Source organism: Candoia aspera, chromosome 2 (assembly GCF_035149785.1).
Source record: "Candoia aspera isolate rCanAsp1 chromosome 2, rCanAsp1.hap2, whole genome shotgun sequence".
In the NCBI taxonomy this organism is placed as follows: Eukaryota; Metazoa; Chordata; class Lepidosauria; order Squamata; family Boidae; genus Candoia; species Candoia aspera.
Window position 1 is genome coordinate 146,283,434 of NC_086154.1, and position 21,705 is coordinate 146,305,138.

General features: G+C 44.1%; 1 protein-coding gene across 1 annotated transcript in view; it reads left to right on the forward strand.

Annotated features, from left to right (window-relative positions):
- The window catches only part of NDUFB11 (NADH:ubiquinone oxidoreductase subunit B11), a 48,631-nt gene extending 27,147 nt beyond the window's left edge, over positions 1–21,484 (forward strand). Inside the window, exons 2-3 of the mRNA XM_063294040.1 lie at positions 7,564–7,694; positions 21,306–21,484. Of these exons, the coding sequence (XP_063150110.1) occupies positions 7,564–7,694; positions 21,306–21,435 (261 nt within the window). The 3' untranslated portion in view covers positions 21,436–21,484. The remainder of the gene's footprint in view (positions 1–7,563; positions 7,695–21,305) is intronic.
- The last annotated feature ends 221 nt before the right edge of the window (positions 21,485–21,705 follow it).

Consider the following 21,705-nt stretch of genomic DNA (forward strand, 5'->3'; position numbering starts at 1 on the left):
CTTTGCTTGGACAAGAGTGACAATTACTTTCTCCCTTGGGGTCCACTCCTTAGCCATATTCTTCAACTTACATGCCCCTTGCCTTGCCTTAGCACCCTTTGATGCTGCTATACTGTCCCCCCATGCCAGACCCTGCAAATCTGTTCATAGCTCTGAATATGCATGCTGCTTTTACGTGGTATTTCATCGCATGTCTGTTTGCGTAATTTCAGTTTTTCTTATTGTGGAAATATTTGGAGATGATAGCCAGCTTTATGCTTGAGAAACTCTCCCCCTCCTCCCTCCATTGGCTAACTGTGATGCTGTAAATAAAAATTTGAGGTATGGCAGCTATTAGAATTTGACCACTGATGTTGCGAAATGCATCCATTTCTAAGACAGACTGAATAATCGCTATACAAAGATCACCTGAAGAGGTGGAGGTCATGGAAATACACAAGGGGTGTCTCTGCTACACAGAGACCCATGTAAAGGGTGTATTGTGCCGTTTCCGACAGTATTTGACAGCAACCAAAATACATGATTAGGTCTGGCAATCAGAGATGTTACTGGAAGGGAAACAGACATGAAGTGCAAGAGGTCACCACTCAGTTCCTATCAACATGGCAACCCTAGCTTGCCATTCCAAACTGCCTCCCTCCCCCCGTCCCATAAATTTGATGTCTGGTATTTGAAGAGGTTGCCTCAGAAATGAAAAAGTTACATGTGATGTCCCAGGAACAGAGAGGAAGGGGAATGCAGGAGAAATTAGGACCGTTTACATCATGATTTTTAGTAAAGCAGCTACTTTAATACAGCAGTTTCAATTTTATTAAAGATTTGTATTATTGAAGCCTCAGTGTTGGTACTTTTCTGAGATATGTGAGAACTTAAAATATACTAAATATTCAAAATACTGTAGGCAGTATTTTGTCTTCTGGGGGCATTTTCTTTTCCACTTCATATTAACACATCCCAAGTCAAAATGGTGTCGAAAAAAATCTGTACTGTTGTTGTTGTTGTTGTTGTTGCTTGGATTGTTACACTAAGTCCAGAAATTCCACTGAATGTTCCAGGGTGGGCAGCATGTGCAGTAGATGAGTAGGTGGATATTCTCTCTTTCTTTGGGCCTGATTGACACATATCACTAAGCCACAATGTGATTTGGTTTTTTGGCATAGCATGATGTAGGAAACTGGGTTGTTCAATAAGCCATAAAGGAAGAGGGGCCGATCAAGGGCAAGGTGGATGGATGATATTCTAGAGGTGACGGACTCGTCCCTGGGGGAGCCGGGGGTGGCGACGACCGACGGGAAGCTCTGGCGTGGGCTGGTCCATGAAGTCACGAAGAGTCGGAAGCGACTGAACGAATAAACAACAACAACAAAATAATCCTGACTTATGAATGCAATATATGTAGATGGATGGATAGGTAGGATTTGCTCTCTTTTTGTAGAACCTTAGGCTGAAGTTTGTTAAACACTGGCAGCCTAAGCTACTGTTATTCCTTGGAGATGGGCCAATGAAAAAGGAAGTATGAATTGGAGGAAATCTCTAGCATTATCATGCAGCGCAGTTGGGATTCATTCAGTGGACTAATTACTATGCAGTATATTAAATGCACTGAATAATCATTTTGGCTTTTCTAGTTTGTTTATTATACCTGATTTCTTGCATTTTTAATATGATTCAAACCATCTTTCAAAGACTGTCCAAGTTGCATTAAGAAGCATTCACAAGGCTGTTGGCTATGTCTCTTAATCTCACCCATCCTGTCTTGCCCTGTCTAGAAAGTCTTCTGATATGGCCAAATGAGACGGGAAAGATGCAGACAGAGGATATGAGGCAGCTGTTAGGGCCTTAGGAAAAAAATACCTGGCCAGGCACTGTTGTAAAATCATGCTGACTACTAATTAGAAGCCTTGTTGTCCTCTTAAATGTCATTGTATATTTCCCAGCATTCCCTTGCAGCCATGAGTTTAGCATCACGCTGCTTTTTTATTAAAGTAACTGGAGCCTGAATTTCTTGAGCTGAAGGGCAATTTATTTATAAAAGGAAGCTGTGAATATTGGGCAACTTTAGCTTTTGAATACCCTCCACGCTAACAATGAACCTCCAGAAAAAGACAGTGTTTTATTAATACAGGGACCACTTGCACATATCCTCCAAACAGGAATCAATAGAGTTTGAGAAAAAACTGTTTGAGACTGTTCTGGGGCGGGGGCTTGATGTAAGAAAGCTACATCACTTTTCTTTCTACTAGAGATTTCTTGCCTTTCCTCCTGGAGGACTGATTCCAAGATCAGCATTTCTTCAAAATATCTCAGCAGAAGCATTGAGCTGCCGGCCCAGCTTGGACTTCAAGTTCCCAGCACAGTGTTTTGTGTTGGGTGCAGGAACACGCTTACTCCGAGTGGGAGGTAGGTGGGAAGGTCAGGTATCACAGCAGACTTGCCAGTAAAGGAATAATAAGATTTTACTGACAGCTTGTCATGGCAGACACCTCCACTTATGAATCTGCCAAGTTGATGTGTGACACAAAGCTGGGCTTGGGAGGAGGGGAGCAGGATTCTGTGATTAGTCGCTTACCCGCCCCCCAGTCCCAGTTACTGTGCCACCAGAATTGATGCAGAACAAACCCTAATGATTTGAGATAGACGGTGCTTACATCTCTGGAGGTGGCATCCCAGGATAAGGATGGTATTAAAGAGCACTGGAAGCCTGGTGATACCAAGGAGTCTTTTAAAATTCAGCCACTCTTTCCACACAAACACACGTTAATGTCTGAATGTGGGTGTCCTAACAAATCTGTATTGTTGCTTTCCCTTAAAGGAGGCTCAGGCTGTTGCCAGGGGGAGGTGTGAAGCTAATCCTTTCTTGTTCATGATTGGAGGGGGCAGAGCAACATAAAAGAAGTTTGGTGCTCTCCGAGCTTGGTTGTTTGCTTGCAGACGTTTCATCACCAAACTAGGTAACATCATCAGTCCTACAGAGTGTGTGGTTTGCTTGCCCTGCCAGTGTTGGTCAGGGTGTGGTTTTCTCCTTGGGAGTGCCTTGATTAGGGTATAATTTTCTGCTTGATTGGTTGTCTAGTGTTAATCCCTGTTTATCTGGGTGTTGGCTGCTGGCAAGGATGTGTTCTGGTCTTTTTGTTTCCTTCTTAGCTTTTTTATTGTCTCTTTTGAATGATGTGCATATATGGTTTATTTCTATGTGTCTAAACCACTTTTACACACCATTCAAAAGAGACAATAAAAAAGCTAGGAAGGAAACAAAAAGACCAGAACACATCCTCTCTAGCAACCAACACCCAGATAAGCTGGGATAATTGATTGTGCATTCTTTAGGTAGTCTATGCCAGGTCTATGCAGCTTCTGCTTCTGCTTCACCATATCAGGAACAACTCACCAAGCCTGTATTGTCCTGTTTTTGCAATCCTAGGGAAGCAGTTGTAGCAGTTTACTGAATCCTTGATAGACTTCCTTATATACTTGATGACCTGCCTTCTGCCGAGCTCAGCATATCACTGTGAGGGTCTGGCCTTAGAGATGGTGGGGGATTTGGAAGTAAATGGTCTCTGTACCATTTTCAGTACCTCTCATGGGAGGAAGCTGAATGTAACTGAGCCATAAGGGCTCTGATCTTTGAAGACCAGAGTTGTTGAAGCCTGTCTTGGGAGCCTGAAATGAGCAGATAGCAGGAGCCACTGCCAGAAAAAATATTTGTAGATCCCTCCTTCTCCCAGCCTCTTACCTACCCTAGTCTTGAGGCATGCAAAGCACCTGCTAATTTTCTGCATGTGCCTGCCTGCATACGCACGCACACACGCACACACACGGACTGGCCCCGCCTCTTTGCAAAATCTCTTTAATTATTTAAGAGGTGATAAAGCTGCCCGGGCTTTTTAATAAATCATAGTGACCTGAAATTTCTGCCTTGCCTGAGGGAATGCTCCATAGCAGCATGTATGAGGTTGGGGTAAATAAGAAAGTGCAGAGAAAAGCATTGGTCAAGGCTGAGAGGATCTCACTGAAATAAGCTTCTTATCCCCAGTCAATTTAGCCAAGTCGCTTTCATTTGCTCTCTACCTTTAAATCCAGCTACCTCATACCAGTTAATGATCCAGACGTCTCCTCCCTCCACCAGAAAGGTATGGCTCAATAAACTGTTTCTATAACTCTTCCGTATTGAACTGTAGATCACTCCTGAATGCTCCAAATAGATAAGGCATTGACTATTTCTGAGCATGTAGATCATATTTGTTGCTTTGCCACTGAAGGAATAAGCCCACTGTAGCCCAATTGGGTGCCTACGAGATTTGAGAGCATACCTGCTGGGTGTTACTTCTAGGCTTAAGCTCTAAAAGAAGAAAATAATTCCTTTTGGCCATGGCCTTGCCAAGTGTGCTGCCATGTTTGGGGGTAGGAGAAGAAAACCATAAGGTTTATGGTGCAGCTCAAAGGCTGTATAATGTGAAGCATTTTGGGAAAGCTTTTAATTCTGTCTTCCCAAAACAAAGCACCACCTTTGCATTGTTTCTTTCTGGTAGGGTGGCAACACTCCTTGATGCAAAGCATTAAGGTCATATCCGAGAAAGAAGATTAAAAAAAAAATTACAGAACCTTGTACTACTTTGGGTGTGGAGGATAATGAGCTTAAAGCAACGTTAAGCACTTTTGTAGCATCAGAACATAGTGCCCTTTCTTCTGTTTATTGAGATGAAAATTGGGGTCAGGCAGAGGTGTCAGAGTTTGGGCCTACACTTTGACTAACTGATCGGGAACAAGCCATACTAAGCAGTTTTGATAAATCTGCCAGGTCAGGTTCCCCCCTACCCCACCCCCCAGCTGAATTGTCCCAGCTCAGCTACAAAAAGGAAGGAGGGGAGAATCCACTGCAGATAGAGCTCCATGGATTCAAAGGGAGGAGGGGTGCCTCTACTTGGAGGCCTGCTGTGACTCAGCCTCAACCAGTTATGTAGGCGAAGGAATAAGGAATCCCTGCTGTGCGTGGCATAGGGGATGGCGGGTGGGGAGATAGGGTGGTGGCACAATCTAACTCCATAGTCCAGACTGGTTCTCTGACCAACTTGTTATCTCACCCCCACTACACATAGACAGAATTCTTGAAGGTCCTGTTCAGTGTTAGTTCAGCATACCCATGAATGCGTCCATTGCCTTCCATGTGGTTTCAAGGAAGCAGTGAAAACAAATATGTGTCCAAGTGTGGGCAGGCGGGGCTGCTGCAAGAGAATGTATTCATTCAAATGCTGCTATTCCACCCCACCCCCCCGCCCGCCCAAACTCTTAGATTTGTCCTTCACAACCCTGGCGCCTAGAACTGGGCAAAAGGGGTATCCAAGCAACAGCTGAATGAGATTGCAGCTCTACAGTTTTTATTAGCTTTCTGAAATTCCTTTTATTTCCCCTTTTGGTGCATGTGATGGCAGTGGGGGAAAACGCATCCAAAATGTTGATATGTAAGTAGACAGTGGGCCTGATAAAGTAAACCAGAAGTACAGTACACGTTCCTGCTCCTGCGTTTGAGAAATGGGTGGACTTCCCACCTCAAAAGTGTCCTGGTTTCTGCAAGGTTGAGTACCAGGAGGTATGCCATCTTTCAATTTGCCATCAAAGAAATAGGCTGCTTCTACTTCAAAGCCCTTTTCTCATACTTTCTTGCTTTAAATCTCCTCTCAGTCATGTAGCTCTGACTAGCCCATTTGTTGTTGCAGTGAGTAGATTATATTAGTTGTGCTACGTTCACCCAAATAATATATGTGAGATATTCTATAAATGAATGCAGATATTTTATTTATTGCCTCATGTTACTGCACTGGGAAAGGGTACCTGGATAAGTGAAGCAAATTTGAAATACTAATAACATTGCTTTGGCTCTAAAACCTTGCTTATGCTTTAATAATCTAGGCTGCATGCTAGAATCATTTACTGTTTTTCAAACTACTGTATAGCACTTTGTGTCAGTATCCTAGACTTCCCGGGAGTTGAGTGTGCTTTCCTTCCCCCTCCGTTCCAGCTCGCAATTCAAGTTGTGCTAATCACTAGGAATATTATTGTTATTTCCTACCTAGTCTAGGCTGGAACTGTTTCGTTTAGCATCTGCAGTTTGATTGGAAAAGAGTTTCTCTGAGCATTTGTTTCCACAGTGTCCCTGCAGTTGGCTTCCACATGCCTGTGGTTGCTCTGTGGGTGTGTTTCTTCGAGCCTCTGCATCTGTCTTTTAAAAAACGAAACCCCAGAAGTGGCTCTGATTTCCACAGTTGGCAAACCGCGATAGCTTGCATCCTTGGCTCTCCTCAGCTTTTTGAATAGGTCATTGTGTTGCCTCATGCTGTCTGTGTGTGGCTTTAGTGACCTGCCTGCCTCTGTGCAAAGATGTAACCTCCTCTTCTTTTGCTGCTGAAGCAACAGCTGGGGGGCAGACATGTCTCCAAAAGAATCCTCTGTGCTTCTGTTTAAGTTCAGGATGCCAGAGCAGAACAGGTTCTTTTGTTGCGAGAAGGGCAGGTTGGACACCAACAGAGAGTTGGAATGGCTGTGTACAAATCTAGGAAGCTAAGGAGGACAAGTTTGGAAGCAATTGTGTCATAAACAACATGCGTACTAATATCCTTGTTCTGGGACGTTTCTATAAAAGAATCTATCTATCGCAGGCGCACATACAGAGACACGCACATGCCTAGCCAGATAATACTTGAATTTCATACCTTACTCCCCCTCCCTACTTTCAGTTGGTCTCCACTAGTGTATTTTAATAATTTTCACCTTTTCCTTTTTGCACAGCTGGTGCAGGGTTTTTGGCAGCATTCATCTTCTTTCCTTTTTTTCCCATCCAGCTTCTAGTCTTAGCAAAGTGGCTTTGGGTTTGTTGAACACTATAAAAAAAAAAGTAATGTACGGTGGAACTGAAGCCTCTGCTGAGCCCATTCTATACCCTTCTAGTTTAGAACTGTTTTTTCCGATACACTTCATCTTTGTGCCTTAGCAAATGTTTAATGGAATGAGAGTTTGCAAAATTATAGGGGTGAAGTAACACACACAAACCTCATACACCTTCCTCCTTATATCAACCTTTGTTGAAATACGCAGGTTAGAGAAAGATGGGGAAGTCCAGGTGATAACTGATAAATCACTTTCTCCATGTCCTGCTCCTTCATCTCTCACCCTCATGTGTATTTCAGATTTTCAAAACCATCCTCTTTTTCAAATTCCTGTCTTTGTAAATGGGGGAAGACGGCCCTCAACTTCTGTATTCTCCAGCAGCATAGCAGAGATGAGGTTGGATGGACCAATGCAGATAAATAGAACCTTACTTAAGGACGTGACCTGTGTGGCTTCGGCATGGAATGGTTGTTAGGCCTGAAATAAAACAAGATGCCATTTTCATTATTAGTATTGGATTGGCCATGCTGGCAAGGGATCACAGCTATTTCTCTTTTGGTGGCAAGATTTAGAATGAGGGTGTATATGAAGGAGAACTTTAAGGGAAAATATCAAAGGAGGTATGTTGAATACTCTTCGTACACCTGTAAACTAACTCCATTTTGTATTTTTACATTTCAGAATCCAGACTTTCATGGCTTCAGTGAAGATCCTGTTATTGATGCGCAGAATATGCATGTTACCTTCTTCTTCGGCGTATCTGTTTGCCTTGTACTGGGCACCACCTTCCTGTATTATCTGCCTGACCAAAAGTAAGATTCACAAGCTAATTTTTTTCATTTGTACTTTACCTTGTAAGCCTTTTGTGTATTTTGCCCTGATGTTTCAAGGCAACAAGACCAGTGGGTCTTCACTTCCAACTTTTTCCATAATTCCTTTTTATTCTTGGCTTCCCTATGAAGTCATCTACCCCATGCCTCCTTGCTGGCAAAGCTCACCTGGTTTTTAGTCTCATATTTGCCCAATATTTCCTTTCCCACTATCTTAAAAAGAGCAAGGCCCATTACAAGGAGGAATGGGATTAAAATAACTCTGAGAAGAGAGCCCTCTTTAAGGATCTTCTAGAGATCTCCTAGAACATGAGATGACAGGGCACCAGCATTCCAGGGACTAGGAAATAATCCTAGATATAAGATAATCACATGTATAAGAGTAAAAGTTCATCATGGGTGCTTTTAAACTTATGTTCTAGTTTAAGGTAAAGGTTTCCCTTGACATTAAGTCCAGTCGTGTCCGACTCCAGGGGGCAGTGCTCATCTCCGTTTCAAAGCCGAAGAGCCGGCGTTTGTCCATAGACACTTCCTCCGTGGTCATGTGGCCAGCATGACTACACGGAACGCCGTTACCTGCCCGCCAAAGCGGTACCTATTAATCTACTCACATTTGCATGTTTTCGGACTGCTAGGTTGGCAGGAGCTGGGACTAGCAATGGGAGCTCACCCCGTCACGCGGATTCGAACCGCCGACCTTCCGATCAGCAAACTCAGCAGCTCAGTGGTTTAACCCGCAGCGCCACCGTGTCCCTATGTTCTAGTTTACCAGTGTACATTTTAGCCATGCTAGTGAGCTGTCGGTATAGTATAGTATATCCTCTTCTCTTATAAGGGATATACATAGAAAGTAAGCTCAGTAGTCCGGAGTGGTATAATAGCTAATGAATATGATAGCATTCTACCCTTCTAGCTTCAAAGTATAGATTCTTCTCACAAGCTTGGCATACCAGCAAAATGTCTGCTTGTAGCCCCCAGCAGTGTTGAACATGCACACGAATGTACAGTTTCAATAGGTTAGTGGAGAAGTGCACAACTTGAAACCTGAGAACTGTATGTGGCCCCCAGAAGCTTTCAAAAGTTGGTACCACATTCTAATTTTCAATATGAAGGAAGTAGGGAATTATTACATAGAGGAATAATATGACATTTTTTAGGTACAGGAGTATCTAAATGTACAAGTAAATGAGTTGAAATCATGTTTACATTTTGCCTGGTCCCTTCCATTATTTCCTGAATGTGTGCCAGCGCAGTATTCAAAGGTACGCCCCATGATCCAGAAAATTTTATGTTTGTCTGTGTTAGGGGTTTTCTAGCTCTTTAGCTCTTTATCACAGACATTGTATAAATGAGTATATGGGTATGGGTATCTATATGAGGTTTGTTACCTGCTTTTTTATATAACTGTTTTCCCAAAGCAATATTTGCATGAGTTTGAGTATGGGGAAGATAGTATATATAAGAAGAATAGCAACACATTCTAGCAGCCTAACCCTAACCCAACCTGGTACCTTCCAGGTGTGTAGGGACTGTGAGAAATCTCTTTCCCACCACACACACACACACACACACACACACACACAGAGGGAGCTTGATTTGCATCAGTGTTTTGGGAGCTTGATTTGCATCAGTGTTTTGGAGTTCTCACCATCTTTGGTGTCCTTTTATGGCAAGACAGGGATCCTGTGTTGAGGAGATCAGAGAGAAAGATTTAGCAGAGATGGAGGTAATTAGAGGGGGGGAAAAAAATCAAAGGCCCTGAATCTGCAGCTTGTAGTAGGTCTGAGCTCCTTTAGGGAGGTAAATGGATTTGACGGACAGAAAGCCATCAAAGCAGTTTTCCTCCCACTTAGCAAGAAGCAGACATCATGGCTTTGGGTTGAAACTAAGTCTGTGGCATTTGATGCATGCATCTGATGACCAAGAGTACTCTGCGTTCAGCACTCTGCCTGTAACTTCTCTGTTGTCCCATCCCTGACATGGCTCCAGATGAGCCCATTCCTATGAAATATGTGGCACGGAATTGTATCTTTCACAGACAGGGCCCCAGTTTGGTGCCAGTTTTCACAGGTGCTAAAGAAGATGATGGTGGCCACAATTGGCTGGGAGGGCATCTGGACATAATCCCTTGCCTTGATCACAATACCTTGCACATTTGCAAAGGCTTAATCAAGGCATGGGCAACATGAGACCCCAGAGTTTTATGTGGCCCTCACAATCCTTCTGGGCTGTCCCTAAAGCCTCCTCCATTTACAGTTGGCTAAAATGGATGAGATGATTTCCCATTGTCTTGATATGGCAGGCACTCAAAGCCCTAAAAACAAGTTTAACACAGTTTATACTACACAAAGGAAGCTCCATCCAAAGTTGAGGAGCGACTAGAATACTCCATATCTGCATGATGAGCTATTGCTCACTTCCTGTCACTGCCTCACCCACTGCCATTCTGCCCTCCCAAAATACTTTGAAAGTTGCCCCACCCTGGTTTAACCAATCAAGTCAATAGGAGATTCAGTCAATACTTTGCTTGTTTGATTTCCCCAGTGTCCATTTCTGTCCTCAGCAGTATTAAAACTGGGAAGTTGTTACTTCAATTTCAGTTCTATGCTATACAAAGGTGACTGTTTTTGGATCAGGGAAGCAAAAATAAACCAGCTGTTAGAAATTGGGATGCCCTTCTTACTAGCTTTGATTTGGGAATGGCAAAATTTTGGAACCATGGAAAACTATGTTTTGAGCAGGATTTGGAAAATCGAGTTTGGGAGCATTCCCCTCCCTTCCTCCAGGGACCTTGAGCAGTAGAAGAAAAGAAATTATGTATCTTGGCAGATGAAAAACACTAAAAACAGACCAGAATGTCTGTTAAAAACAATTGAAACTATCCAGAGATCAATAGAAAAAAATGGGACTTATGAGTGACCATTGAGAGACCAGGCTTCACTGCAGTCAGCACAAACAACAAATAAGTTACAAAGAAGCAAGCAACAAATCCTAAGAGGAAGTGGAATGAGTGATATAGCATGGATCAAATAGAAATAAAGTACATAAAACAATTTATATTGCTTTTTCTAGTTTTTACTTCTTGAAGTACACAGATTGCAAGCACTGGGATCCTTCCTTCCTTCCTTCCTCCCTCCCTCCCTCCCTCCCTCCCTCAGGTTTTCCCCTGCTGACACTTAGAATTAAATTTTAGGTCAGAAAATCTAGGATTACCCACACAAAGACTAGAAACTTGGATAGATTCAGATGTGCAGTACTTCATTTGCATCATGAAGCATTCATAGCAATTCAAGTAAGATGGAACTTTTTCATCAATCAGACCAACCACATGGCTCTGTTGCCTAATAATTGGTATCACTGCGTGATATCACATGACTGGAAATTCTGGGGGTTCTATTCCCAATGCATCGGGAGAGCAGCTTGTTAGGGATGGATGTTGTAAAACTTTATAGGTTTGTATTTTTAATCTACTCCCACCTCCACCTCCTTCCAAGACCCAGCAGTCCAAAATAGACCATTGTAACCAAGAGCATGGAATATAGAGAAGAGAGGGATCCCTGCTAATTAGCTGCATGTTCTGAAGGTACTGAAACAGGAACAGGGCCCCTGGCAGCAATTCTGTCCTTGCTGCATTTTTATGTGTAGATAAACAGATTAGTGTGACCTTAGAATTAGCCATCTGTGCCAATGGTTAGTGATTGCTCTTGGTCTTAGTTTATTTACAGCAAGACTTCTACTGAGAGTTCAAGGTAACTGGCACTTCTGAATGACATAGATGGATCCATAGATTGTACAGAGGTTTTAATAGAAACCAGCCTGATAAGGGAGCCTCGTGTGGCGCAGAGGGGTAGGTGGCAGTAGCGCAACCGAAACACTCCCTGCAACCCGAGTTCGATCCCAGCGGAAGCCGGATTCTCTCTTGGGTAGCCGGCTCAGGTCGACTCAGCCTTCCCCCCTTCCGAGACCGGTAAAATGAGCACCCAGCTTGCTTGCTGGGGAAGGTGACGCCTGGGGAAGGCAGTGGCAAACCACCCTGCTATAGTCTGCCATGAAAATGTCGTGAAAGCGGCGTCCCCCCAAAGGGTCAGACGTGACTTGGTGCTTGCACAGGGGACCTTTCACCACCAGCCTGATAAGGAGCAAATATAAGAGTGTTAAATTATAGGAATATCTTGCTCTGGAAACCCGTATTACAGAGGAGAGTAGGGCATCATGAAAAGCTTTACCTGCGAAGTAGAAGGCAAAAAGCCTAATTCCATTGGAACTGAGTGGTAGAATGCATCCTTTGAATGCAGATAGGTTCAAGGCCAGGTTTAGTTCCTAGCAACTTCTGGAAAGACCCTGCTTTGAAATACTAACACTGTCCTGTCAGTCTGAGCTAAATTGTCTTTGTCTGACCTAGGGGAATCAATGGGAAAGGGGCACAAGAGCATAGGAAGAAGATTGCATCCTGTCTCTAGGAAGCAACTCTTCCTGTATATTAATCAAATAGCCATCATTTTTGCCCTACACGTGGATCAAATAGGATTCAGGCATCTGTTAAGGGATAACTCACATAATACTTTGGAGCTAAAGCATCTCCCTTTGCAGGAAGAGCTACAATCTCTGGTGCTTTTTCTTTAGTGAAAAGACAAGTCAAGAGGGATGTGATTGAGTTATGTGTAATTATGTACAGCCTAATATGTATTTCAGCCTTCTGAGAAAGGCTGAAAGGGCAAGAAACTCATGGTGGCTTCTGATCTCTCAACCACAGCTAAGTGAATGGAAAGTAAGCTACAGGATTGAGTGTTGCCTCTTTGATGCAAGTTGTTCCTGCCCAACTAAACTACAGTCAGGTGGTACATGGTATTATGGTCTTACCATGATGTATGAACTCAGTATTATCCAGTCTTAATGCCGTCCCAGTTATTTCTCAAACAGGATGACTGAGAGGGAAACTGTGAAGTAAGAATGGGTGTTGTACTTATATTTGGCTGTAGAAGGAGAAAGCATGCAGCCTTTGGTCCTCTTTAATTTGCTTAAAGATGATTAAAAATTACAAGCATTATGTCTCCACCAGCCCATATTCAGCTCCCCTTCCCCACCTAAATAAAATCACATCCAGAAGACCTTGGCCTGCTTACAAGATGCTTATAACCTTGTAATTAATTTTTTATCATTCTTCTGCCTCCTGATTCAACTCTTAAGGGAGGAAAGGAAGGGAAATATATAGAAAGTAGGGTTGGATGGTAGAGTTATGGATTGGCAGAAAGCAACCAACTGCACACACTCACACACGCTCTTAAAGAACTACCCATCCTTAACTAAACACTGTTTGCACAACTGCAAATCATTTTTCTGCAACCCATGAAGGCTGTTAAAAGGCTTCTGACTGTTGTAAAGGAAGCTGCATTTCTCAGGATGCCAGATGATGAGCATGATTAATGGACTCAACTTGCTTGTGTCTCAAAGCAGTAAATTTGGAAATATGTACAGACAGGAACTAGAAGATGTACCTCTGCTTACAGCATCATCCACCAACCCTCCCCCTTCTCTCTCTTAAAGCCCTTGTGATGCCCTGTGTAAAAGCATCCCTCCCAAGCATATGTCAGTTCTTCCTCCCCATATCGGAATCTTTTCAGGGACTCTTCCAAGCACAGCCTTGTGTCCTGCCTAGCTGTATGAAAGGATTTGTTTTCAGGCAAGATAACCTATTTAGAAGGGGAGTTGCGGAAATTCACTGCAGCTCAGAGCTGAGAGGAGTTATTTTGGGGGTGCACCAGCTGGTGCTAGGTGTGCGTATGTATATATAGCTTATGGGATATAGATAGATCAAGGCCCAGAACTGGGAAGCGTGTTGTTTTGGCTGGCAGGGAGGGGCAGGCTATAGCCTGGCTCCACTGCTGACGCACACAGAACCTACTGATCAGAAGCAGCTTGCATAGCTCCTGTTCCCATGCGATAGAGCCTGCAGAGGAACCTCATTAACAAGCTGAGCTTTGCTCCCACCTTTTGCACCAAGAAAGGAATTCAGGAGCCTTGGTGGCTGGTGCTGTTCCTCCCATCTTCTAAGTGCTGTGTTCCTCTGGGAGCAATACAAGAGCCCACTTACTCAGTTCTCTCTTCCTTAGCTGTTTTGCTTCCAAATCTTGTTCAAGGTTTAGGTTTGGTCTGAATGAGGGCGATGCAGATTAGCAGGGAGTTCAGAGGGCAGGGTTGCAACTTGCCATATTGCAGGCAATAAAGTGTGCTTTCCATGTAGCAGTGTTTAGGGATATAATCTTCCTTTTGTAATGTAGAAATTGGTACTGATTAAGCCAACCCAGAGTTGTACGTAGTTTTGGTCTAGCGTGTTATATTAACTCTGGCAAGTAATAAGTCATGGTTAAACAAAACATAATTTAATGTGATGTATGTATCAGATCACAGGGTGCATTTGATTATTTCTTAGCTTCAGCTAAAAGGCACATAGGCATGACACCAGCTTTACAGATCAATCTTCTTCAGCTTTACTACTTCCAAATGTCCTGGGAGTACAATGACTGCTATTCTCCCAGCCCAGCCTGAGCATGTATGCTTTCAAGAATCTCAGGAAGCAAAGTTTGGCTAAACAAAATTCCAAGTGACAGAGGAATAGGATGTCCTGTGTAGGTTTTGGGACATACAGTATAATAAGAAGCATTATGTATTATTGTACAGTACATAATGAGCAATTCTGCATTTTGCAGAATTGATCTCATCTGAACACACACTTATCTGCTGTCCTGATGCAAAATTCCAGTTAAATATACTGTATATCAGAGAAGTGCATTTGTGTTCGTTTTTTAATGGTACTAGGTATGCGGTCTTATCCACACTGTTGTGACCTGTGATGAACTACTTCTCTGACTGCAGATACACAATGTGAAGCCAGCAGCAAGACTTCAGGGTTGATTCTTCCGAGGCTTTCATCTTCTCTGACTGGTGGAGACTCTTTCTCCCTTCCTCCCCCTGCCCCATCCCACCCTTTCATCTCTTCTTGCTGCCTCTCTCTGCAGCAATCCTATCTGTGCCTCCTTCCACCTTTTTCATTGTCCTGGGTTTGCCTCTGCTTTTGTAAGATCGTTCTCTCTTCTGCTGTTCTTTCCTGGACCGTTCCAGTTTTGCCTGTCCCCTTTCTTCCTACTGCCATCTATTTCTCGGTGCTCTTATCCTTGTGGCTAATTCTTGGTCCCTGACCATTCCTGTTCCCAGTCACTGCCTGCCTTCTTTGAATACTTTCTGATCAGTAAAGCAAATAATCAGGAGAAGAAGCAAACTCTATTCCATATCCAGTTCCCTGTAATTTATGTCTTATACCTACATTCTGCATACATACGTACTGTACATCCCCATCACCATCCAAAGTACTTTTCCCAGCTGGGGATTGAGAGGTGTGCTTGTTAAACCAAGTTTTAAAAAAGCAATTGAGAAGGGGCGGGGGGGTAGGGTGTTTCAAAGGAATTGCCTTTGTTCTCCTTCTCTGTGAAACATCACACGGTACTCTGCCATTGCTACTGACCACGGAGATTCACATTCACCTGCTTCAAGTCAGAACTCAGAAAGCAGTAATAAGGGTGGAGGAAGCTAGATTCAGCAAGCCCAAGCGACAGGTTTTAATTTATGTCTTATACCTACATTCGTTGAGCAAATTGCACGTGAGTTCATCAAATGTTGGCTCCGTAGCCCAGTCTCTCTTCCTCTGCCTAGTACCAATGCTAAGTATTCTGCTCTAATTGTGAAATGATACAATAGAAAGGAAAGGCAAATGATATTTGGGGGAGATTGAGGGTCCCCTGACACAAATGAGTTTAAGGTTACAAGGGAGAGTTGGGAGGTGAGCCAAACACAGGAGTTTTGCTTCTGAGCAAAATACAATTCTATCTTTCCTGCAACAGTGAAAGCTAGGAACCCTATGGGAAAAAAAATCCAGAGTCAGGGCTGCTTGGAAATGTAATGGGAAGCCTAGAATATTTGCTGCAGTAACTTGCACTTGTTTCTACACAGGAAGGATCCTTTCTTGTGATTGCTGCTGGCTGTGAAAAAGCACTGAAGGGCAAGAGGAGACCTTTTTTGCCCAGTTATGGCAACCACAGTTCTGGGGCTCAGCTGCGTATCTCTTCTTCAGGATCCCAGTCTCCACCCTCTCCCTGATGTGTAACCTTCTGAATTCTGCAGGTGTCTGGTTCAGACGTTGAGAAGAATGGTGGGCCAATAGTCCGACTTTTACCGCAGCTGTCCCCCGACCCAGACAGACATAAACGGGAGGGGGCTTGGCAAAAGGCTGGAGGACATCCTGTCTTGAGTGCTTTGAGTATCAGCGAGGACAGCTGGCTTCCTTCGGTGTTCTGGGGAGGCGCCTGATTGTGAGACATAACTTATCTCTAATTGATGGGGGTCTCATTAGTGAGGCCTTTGGGGAGCCAGTGATGAACACCGCTGCAGTGAGCATCTCTGGCTGCCTGAGTTTAGGAGGTAGAGGAGGGGGACCACAGGGAATTGGGCTACCAACTTTTGGAGAGGGTAGGGCGAGGAAGGAAAAGATACAAACACATGCTGGGATGAGAAGGACCCTCCAGGTAATGTTTCCTCAGAACAGCTCATGAGAGCATGGAGGGTTCCCTTCCGTTTTACAGATGACAAACTGAGTCATGAGGTCTGACCAGATTCAGGCTTGCTGGTGGCCGAGGGCTGCTCTGGCCCCTCATCTTGCATGCCTTGCATATCGTCCCAGCCCTTGGGCCATGTTGGAGCTCTGCTCCGTGTGCCGTGTCTCATTTTGCTCCTACATTTTCTGCATGTCTCCTGAGTGTGAGACAGCACGCTTCATTAGTACTTGGTACATTTTTAATATGAAATTTCAGTGCTCATAAGGGGCATCAAACATTGCACTGACTGGCAGGGAAGAATGGGAGAAGTAGTCTGACCTTTTTAGCCTGCCCTTTGGAACTTTCCACTGTCCAGCTTCCTTCTCTTTTCCTTTCCTTTGGAAGGCTCTTGCTGATGAATGATATTCCCCGCTCTACATTCCTTCTTAACACCCTTCTTCCCATAGAGACGTTTTCCCTACCACATAAATGTCTTTCTGCCATGGTTCCTGATTCCCTTCTGTGTACAGCAGCTGCTCACTGGTCTGGCTCCTTTCGTAATCTGTGGAATTACCACAGTCCCATTTGTCTACCGGAGGGTTTCAGATGAAAGCTTGCTACCGGCCCGTTAATATTCTGCTTAACGAGCTGACAAGGCAGATCTTCTGTCATTGCAGAATGAGGAATAATAATTAAAGTTGCTGTAGGCCAGGGTTTGGCATTGCTGTTCTAGGGGGCAGGACATCAGGCCCCATATTTGGAGGAGCACTCCTTGTCCTCTCACCCCTCCTTCCAGCTCATTCAGAACAGACTGCTTTGTCTTGAGAAAGCCTTTATCCTCCAGAAGCAGTGCAGCATGGGTGGGAGGTACATATTAACCTATATTTATATTGTACAACTGATCAGCCCAGTGCAAAATGCTGATGCTCTAATAATGCCCTCCTTTTGCATCTCTTCTGGAATAGCCAAAATGTTTCCCACAGTGCCCTCTGCTGGGAGTGGAGGGTTTATTCTTTCCTCACATACGGTCTGGGCTACAATGGCTGCCTATCCACCTTCCTCAGCCTGGCACCCTCTAGCTGTGTTGGACTGCAGCTTCTCTAATCTCTGGGGGCTACGTATAATAGGAATTGAAATCAAATGCATCTGGGGACAACAGGTTGGGGAGGGCTGGTTTGCATAAGCCTTTCCTTGGAGAGGGAGAGTCATGGTTGCTTTGAGAGCAGGCGGAAGATATAAAGATAGCATGGTTCACAACTATATATATCGTTGGCTGAAGTTCAGAGTAGCTGCTCACATTTCAGTCTTGCTATTAGGAGGTTTTACCTTAAAGTAGTGTTCCTCAACCTTGGTGACTGGAAGATGTGTGGACTTCAACTCCCAGAATGCCCCAGCCAGCATGGCTGGCTGGGGCATTCTGGGAGTTGAAGTCCACACATCTTCTAGTCACCAAGGTTGAGGAATAATAATTAAAGTTGCTGTAGGCCAGGGTTACTGAGGTAAAGAGTCTCAGTAGAAACCAACTATCTAGTACTCAAGATTACAGTAAAAACAGTTCAAGCATAAACTTACTTTTTCCCCTCCAGAATGTAAACAAAAGAGGCTCCAAATGGGACTTCCCTTAAACCCCTACAGCTAAGAAGCACCCATGGAAGAGGCCTTGTGCCCTCCTGTCTCTGAGCTTCCCGGTTGCATCTGGTTGGCCACTGCATGACCCAACGTTGGGTTGACTTGGCTTGATTCAGCAGAACACCTTTTATGCTCACGGTTAAAAAAAAAAAAGTAGAAATGCCAATATTGGTGGCATGTGGTCTTTGAGTTTCCAAGAGAAATTTCAAGTCTACTGTACCTCCTTTGGCGAGGAGAGCCAGGGGGATGACCTTGAAGCTAATACTCAGAAACCGCTAGGTAAAGGAAGAAGACGGAAGCGTTCCTTATGTCCTGGGAAGGGAAAGAGTATTAAGGAGAGACTCCAACTGGCTCCTCCCTAACTCCCTGAAATATAAGAGGGAGGGGAGGAGAAGCACAATCAGGTTTGCAAGGTTCTGTTGTTATAGCCTATCTTAATAAAGTAGAGTTCTGGTCTTCCCGTGGAGTGCATTTCCTGATCCGGTCTGCCTCGAAGGGTTGGTATTTGCCAATCTAAAGATACAGTCTGGTCATGTCCTGGAGCAGCTGGCTTTGCACTCTGCCCTTAGGTATCCCATGCACTCCCATGGAGATCCTTCCAACTGCTACTGAATTTCAGAGGCATGATTGCTAAAATTTAATAATATAGTTTTCTGCCATTTTAAGGCATGCAACGTATTAAAATGGTAGCACAAGCACTTAAAGAAACTTCAGGTAGTTAAAAATTAGTAGTGTCAGGGCCAGCCCAAGAACAATGTTGAGTCAGTGTAATTCAAACTCCAGTTCTTTATTGCTTTCACCGTACAGACAGAATCTTGCCAGACTAAAGCTACTCTAACTGACCTAAGGGTAAATAACCTGGGAAACTCTAGGGCGGAGCTACCTTGAACCTCTTAACTTTCCCAGCAACGGTCTCAGGACTGTGAATCCTCTTATCTGCCTGGAATGCGCTCCTTCCTTCCTGGGAATCAGCAGCAGCACCAAAATCCACCATAAGTAGCAACCATTCTCTCCAAAAAATGACTTTAAAAATGAACATTTCAGCTATTTTGTATCATTGTCCCACCCATTGTTACCCTCACCCCAAATGTTAACTGTCCCTGTTGCCAAAAGTTTGCCCACCCTTTTGGTAAACCATGGTCTGTTTTAACCATGGTTTGTTTTAACCTTGATTTGCTGACAAAGCATAGCGTTCTAGTTCACATGTAATGCTGAATTAACAAACTATGATTTACAATCTACAGTGACTGGGTCCCCACATTGTGCAGACGGAGCAAAATCAGAAGCCCACAAAATCAGTTTCCACCCCTTCTGTAATGCTAACTGTTGTCAAACCCTTCCTGTTAAGCTGGGGCTCTCAAGGAACAAGACCTGATGTCTTCCAGCTTTATTGGTCACAGGGCATATTTAGCATGCTGAGAGCAACTTGTAGGGGCAGGGCACGAGATGGGCTGACGTGCAAAGCAAAACATATGTGGATCAGGGAGCCTCTAATACACCAGTAAGAATTTTCTGCAGGCACCTTGGTATCCACACACATCTTACTGGGGAACCTGGGTTTAGGTCAAGCTGGGGAATCCCATGAGGAAGGCAGCATAGCAAAGTCGGGTGGGAAATGAAGCTCTAGGCAGAAGAGGGTTCTGCCACAGAAAGGGTTCATATTAAAGTTGGAGCTACACGTGGAGGTAGAAGGTTCAAAGGTAGCAGAAGCAGGATAAGGGTCCTTTGCCTTTATGACATGATCCCCCTTCTATTTGCTGGCTGACGGAGGGGAGGGGGGAGCCTGTGATAACTGGAACTAACACTCTCTTCCATGACAGGGCTTTGAGCCATGTGCCAGTTAGACCATCCTGATGCATTTAGTTCTTAGTAGACTGGATTCTCTGTGAGTTGTGTGTGAGATTTGTTTACTTGCATGCTCAAGGAGGATTTCTGATTGGGTTGGGGAGATGAAAAGTGTTGAGAAGAAAAATGGGTGGACCCTGGCTTAGAGGTGGCTTTGTCCATGCTAGAATAGTGTGCTATCCAACACAAGAAGGCTGTAAAGCATCCTCTCTCCCTCTGCCTGTTGAATTTGCCTGACTTCCTACTTTTCCATTTGGAGGAGAGATGGAAATAGCAGCAGGCACTTGTAAACTAGGCCAGGCCCCATTACTGCTTTCTAATTCACAAAAGCAGATGGCTGGCTCTTTAGATTTTATTTATGTAATATATACATATAAATAGTGTGGCTCAAATTAGCCACTTGGGCATGTCAGGCTTGCTCTTCCTGGTGGCACTGATTAAGTTCAAGCAGGAAGCTCTAAGGATCAAGTGATCTGGAATGGTCCAAATAAGGCAGGGAATGGAAAATGGATGGATGGATGGAATTGATGGAAATCACACTTGAGATCGCCCCTTCCACATCCTTGTGATTTTGATCTCTCTGTGGGAGGCCCTTCCCAAAGTCCCACAAACTGGAGCAGAATAGAACTGTACAAAAAAAGAGCTTGTGTCTTCATTCCCTCCAGCTAAGCAGCAGCTTGGTGACTCCTTGACGGAGCACTAATTAAGGCAAGCAGCCTTGCACTTCATCCTGGCACAGTGTAATTAATGCTGTAGCTTTGATTGGGTTCATACTCTGAACTTTGTCTGCTGATGGCATGTCAAAGATGCTGTGGACAAAACAGCTGGGGGTGCTCCTCAAAAGCACGGCTAGAGGGTGCTGCGTAAGAGAGAGTATGGGGGAAAACATATCCTTGGGAGGTGGTGGGACTTGTGGGGGTCAGTATGAGGGCTACGTGGGATTTCTGTCCCCTTAAAGGCTCTTTGTATCTTTCGATCTGAGGACATGAGCATGCTTGGCTTCAGTCTAGTCAAGCTAAATTCTGTGTCCTGGACAATTTTAGTTTAATCAAGTTTCTTCTAGTCCTCAGAGTCATAAAAGATCTGTGCTTTGAAGAATGGATTTCTGCAGATGGGCTGGCCATTCCTCTCCTTCTGGGAAATTCTGATGTCGCTTTTCTACTATGCTATTTTTCCCCCTTCCAAAGAAACACAAATTCCACAATTTCTCCCTGTCTTATCCATAACAGCAAAGATACTGATTCCAGTTAAAGCACACAGCTTGAACAAATGATGTAATAAGCACATTTGCATCAGTATGAAATAAAAAACATTTCTGTAATGCAAGTTCTGATTTTTTAGAAACGTTCATGTGTGTTACCCGGCATATATCCTGTTTCTCTGCTCAGCTCTGCAGATTGATACCTGGGAGTTCTTGTTGCTGTTTTTCCTGGAGCAGGATCAAAGGCTCACTTGTGTAGAACATCTACATAACCACTTCCAGATGACACTTCTTGATAATTCACTCAGATCTTCTGTCTCTTTTCCCCTGTAGGATGTTTCATTGGGCTCGCCGGGAAGCTGAACGAAAAATTAAGGAGCGAACAGAACAAGGGTTACCCGTTCTTACCTCTGATTACTATGACCCTAGCAAGATTGTGCTGCCTCCTGAGGAAGAGGAATGATCACTTTAATGTTTGCCTGTATGCTGAGAATAAACCTCCAAGATATCTGTCCTTGCTGCCAGCGTTCTCTTATTTGTCTCTCTCTCTGTCTGTGGGGCTTGAAAGAGACTCGGCTACTTGAAAGAAGTGGCCTTCTTACAGTATGGAGCAGGCCAGGCGTCACTGTCCCTGAGATGCTTTCCTGGGGTGGGGAGTCACTGCTTTTCCCATGCATACCTACTCTTAGTAGTAGGTGTCAGTATCCTACCTGCAGGGCTGGGGCAAGAACTG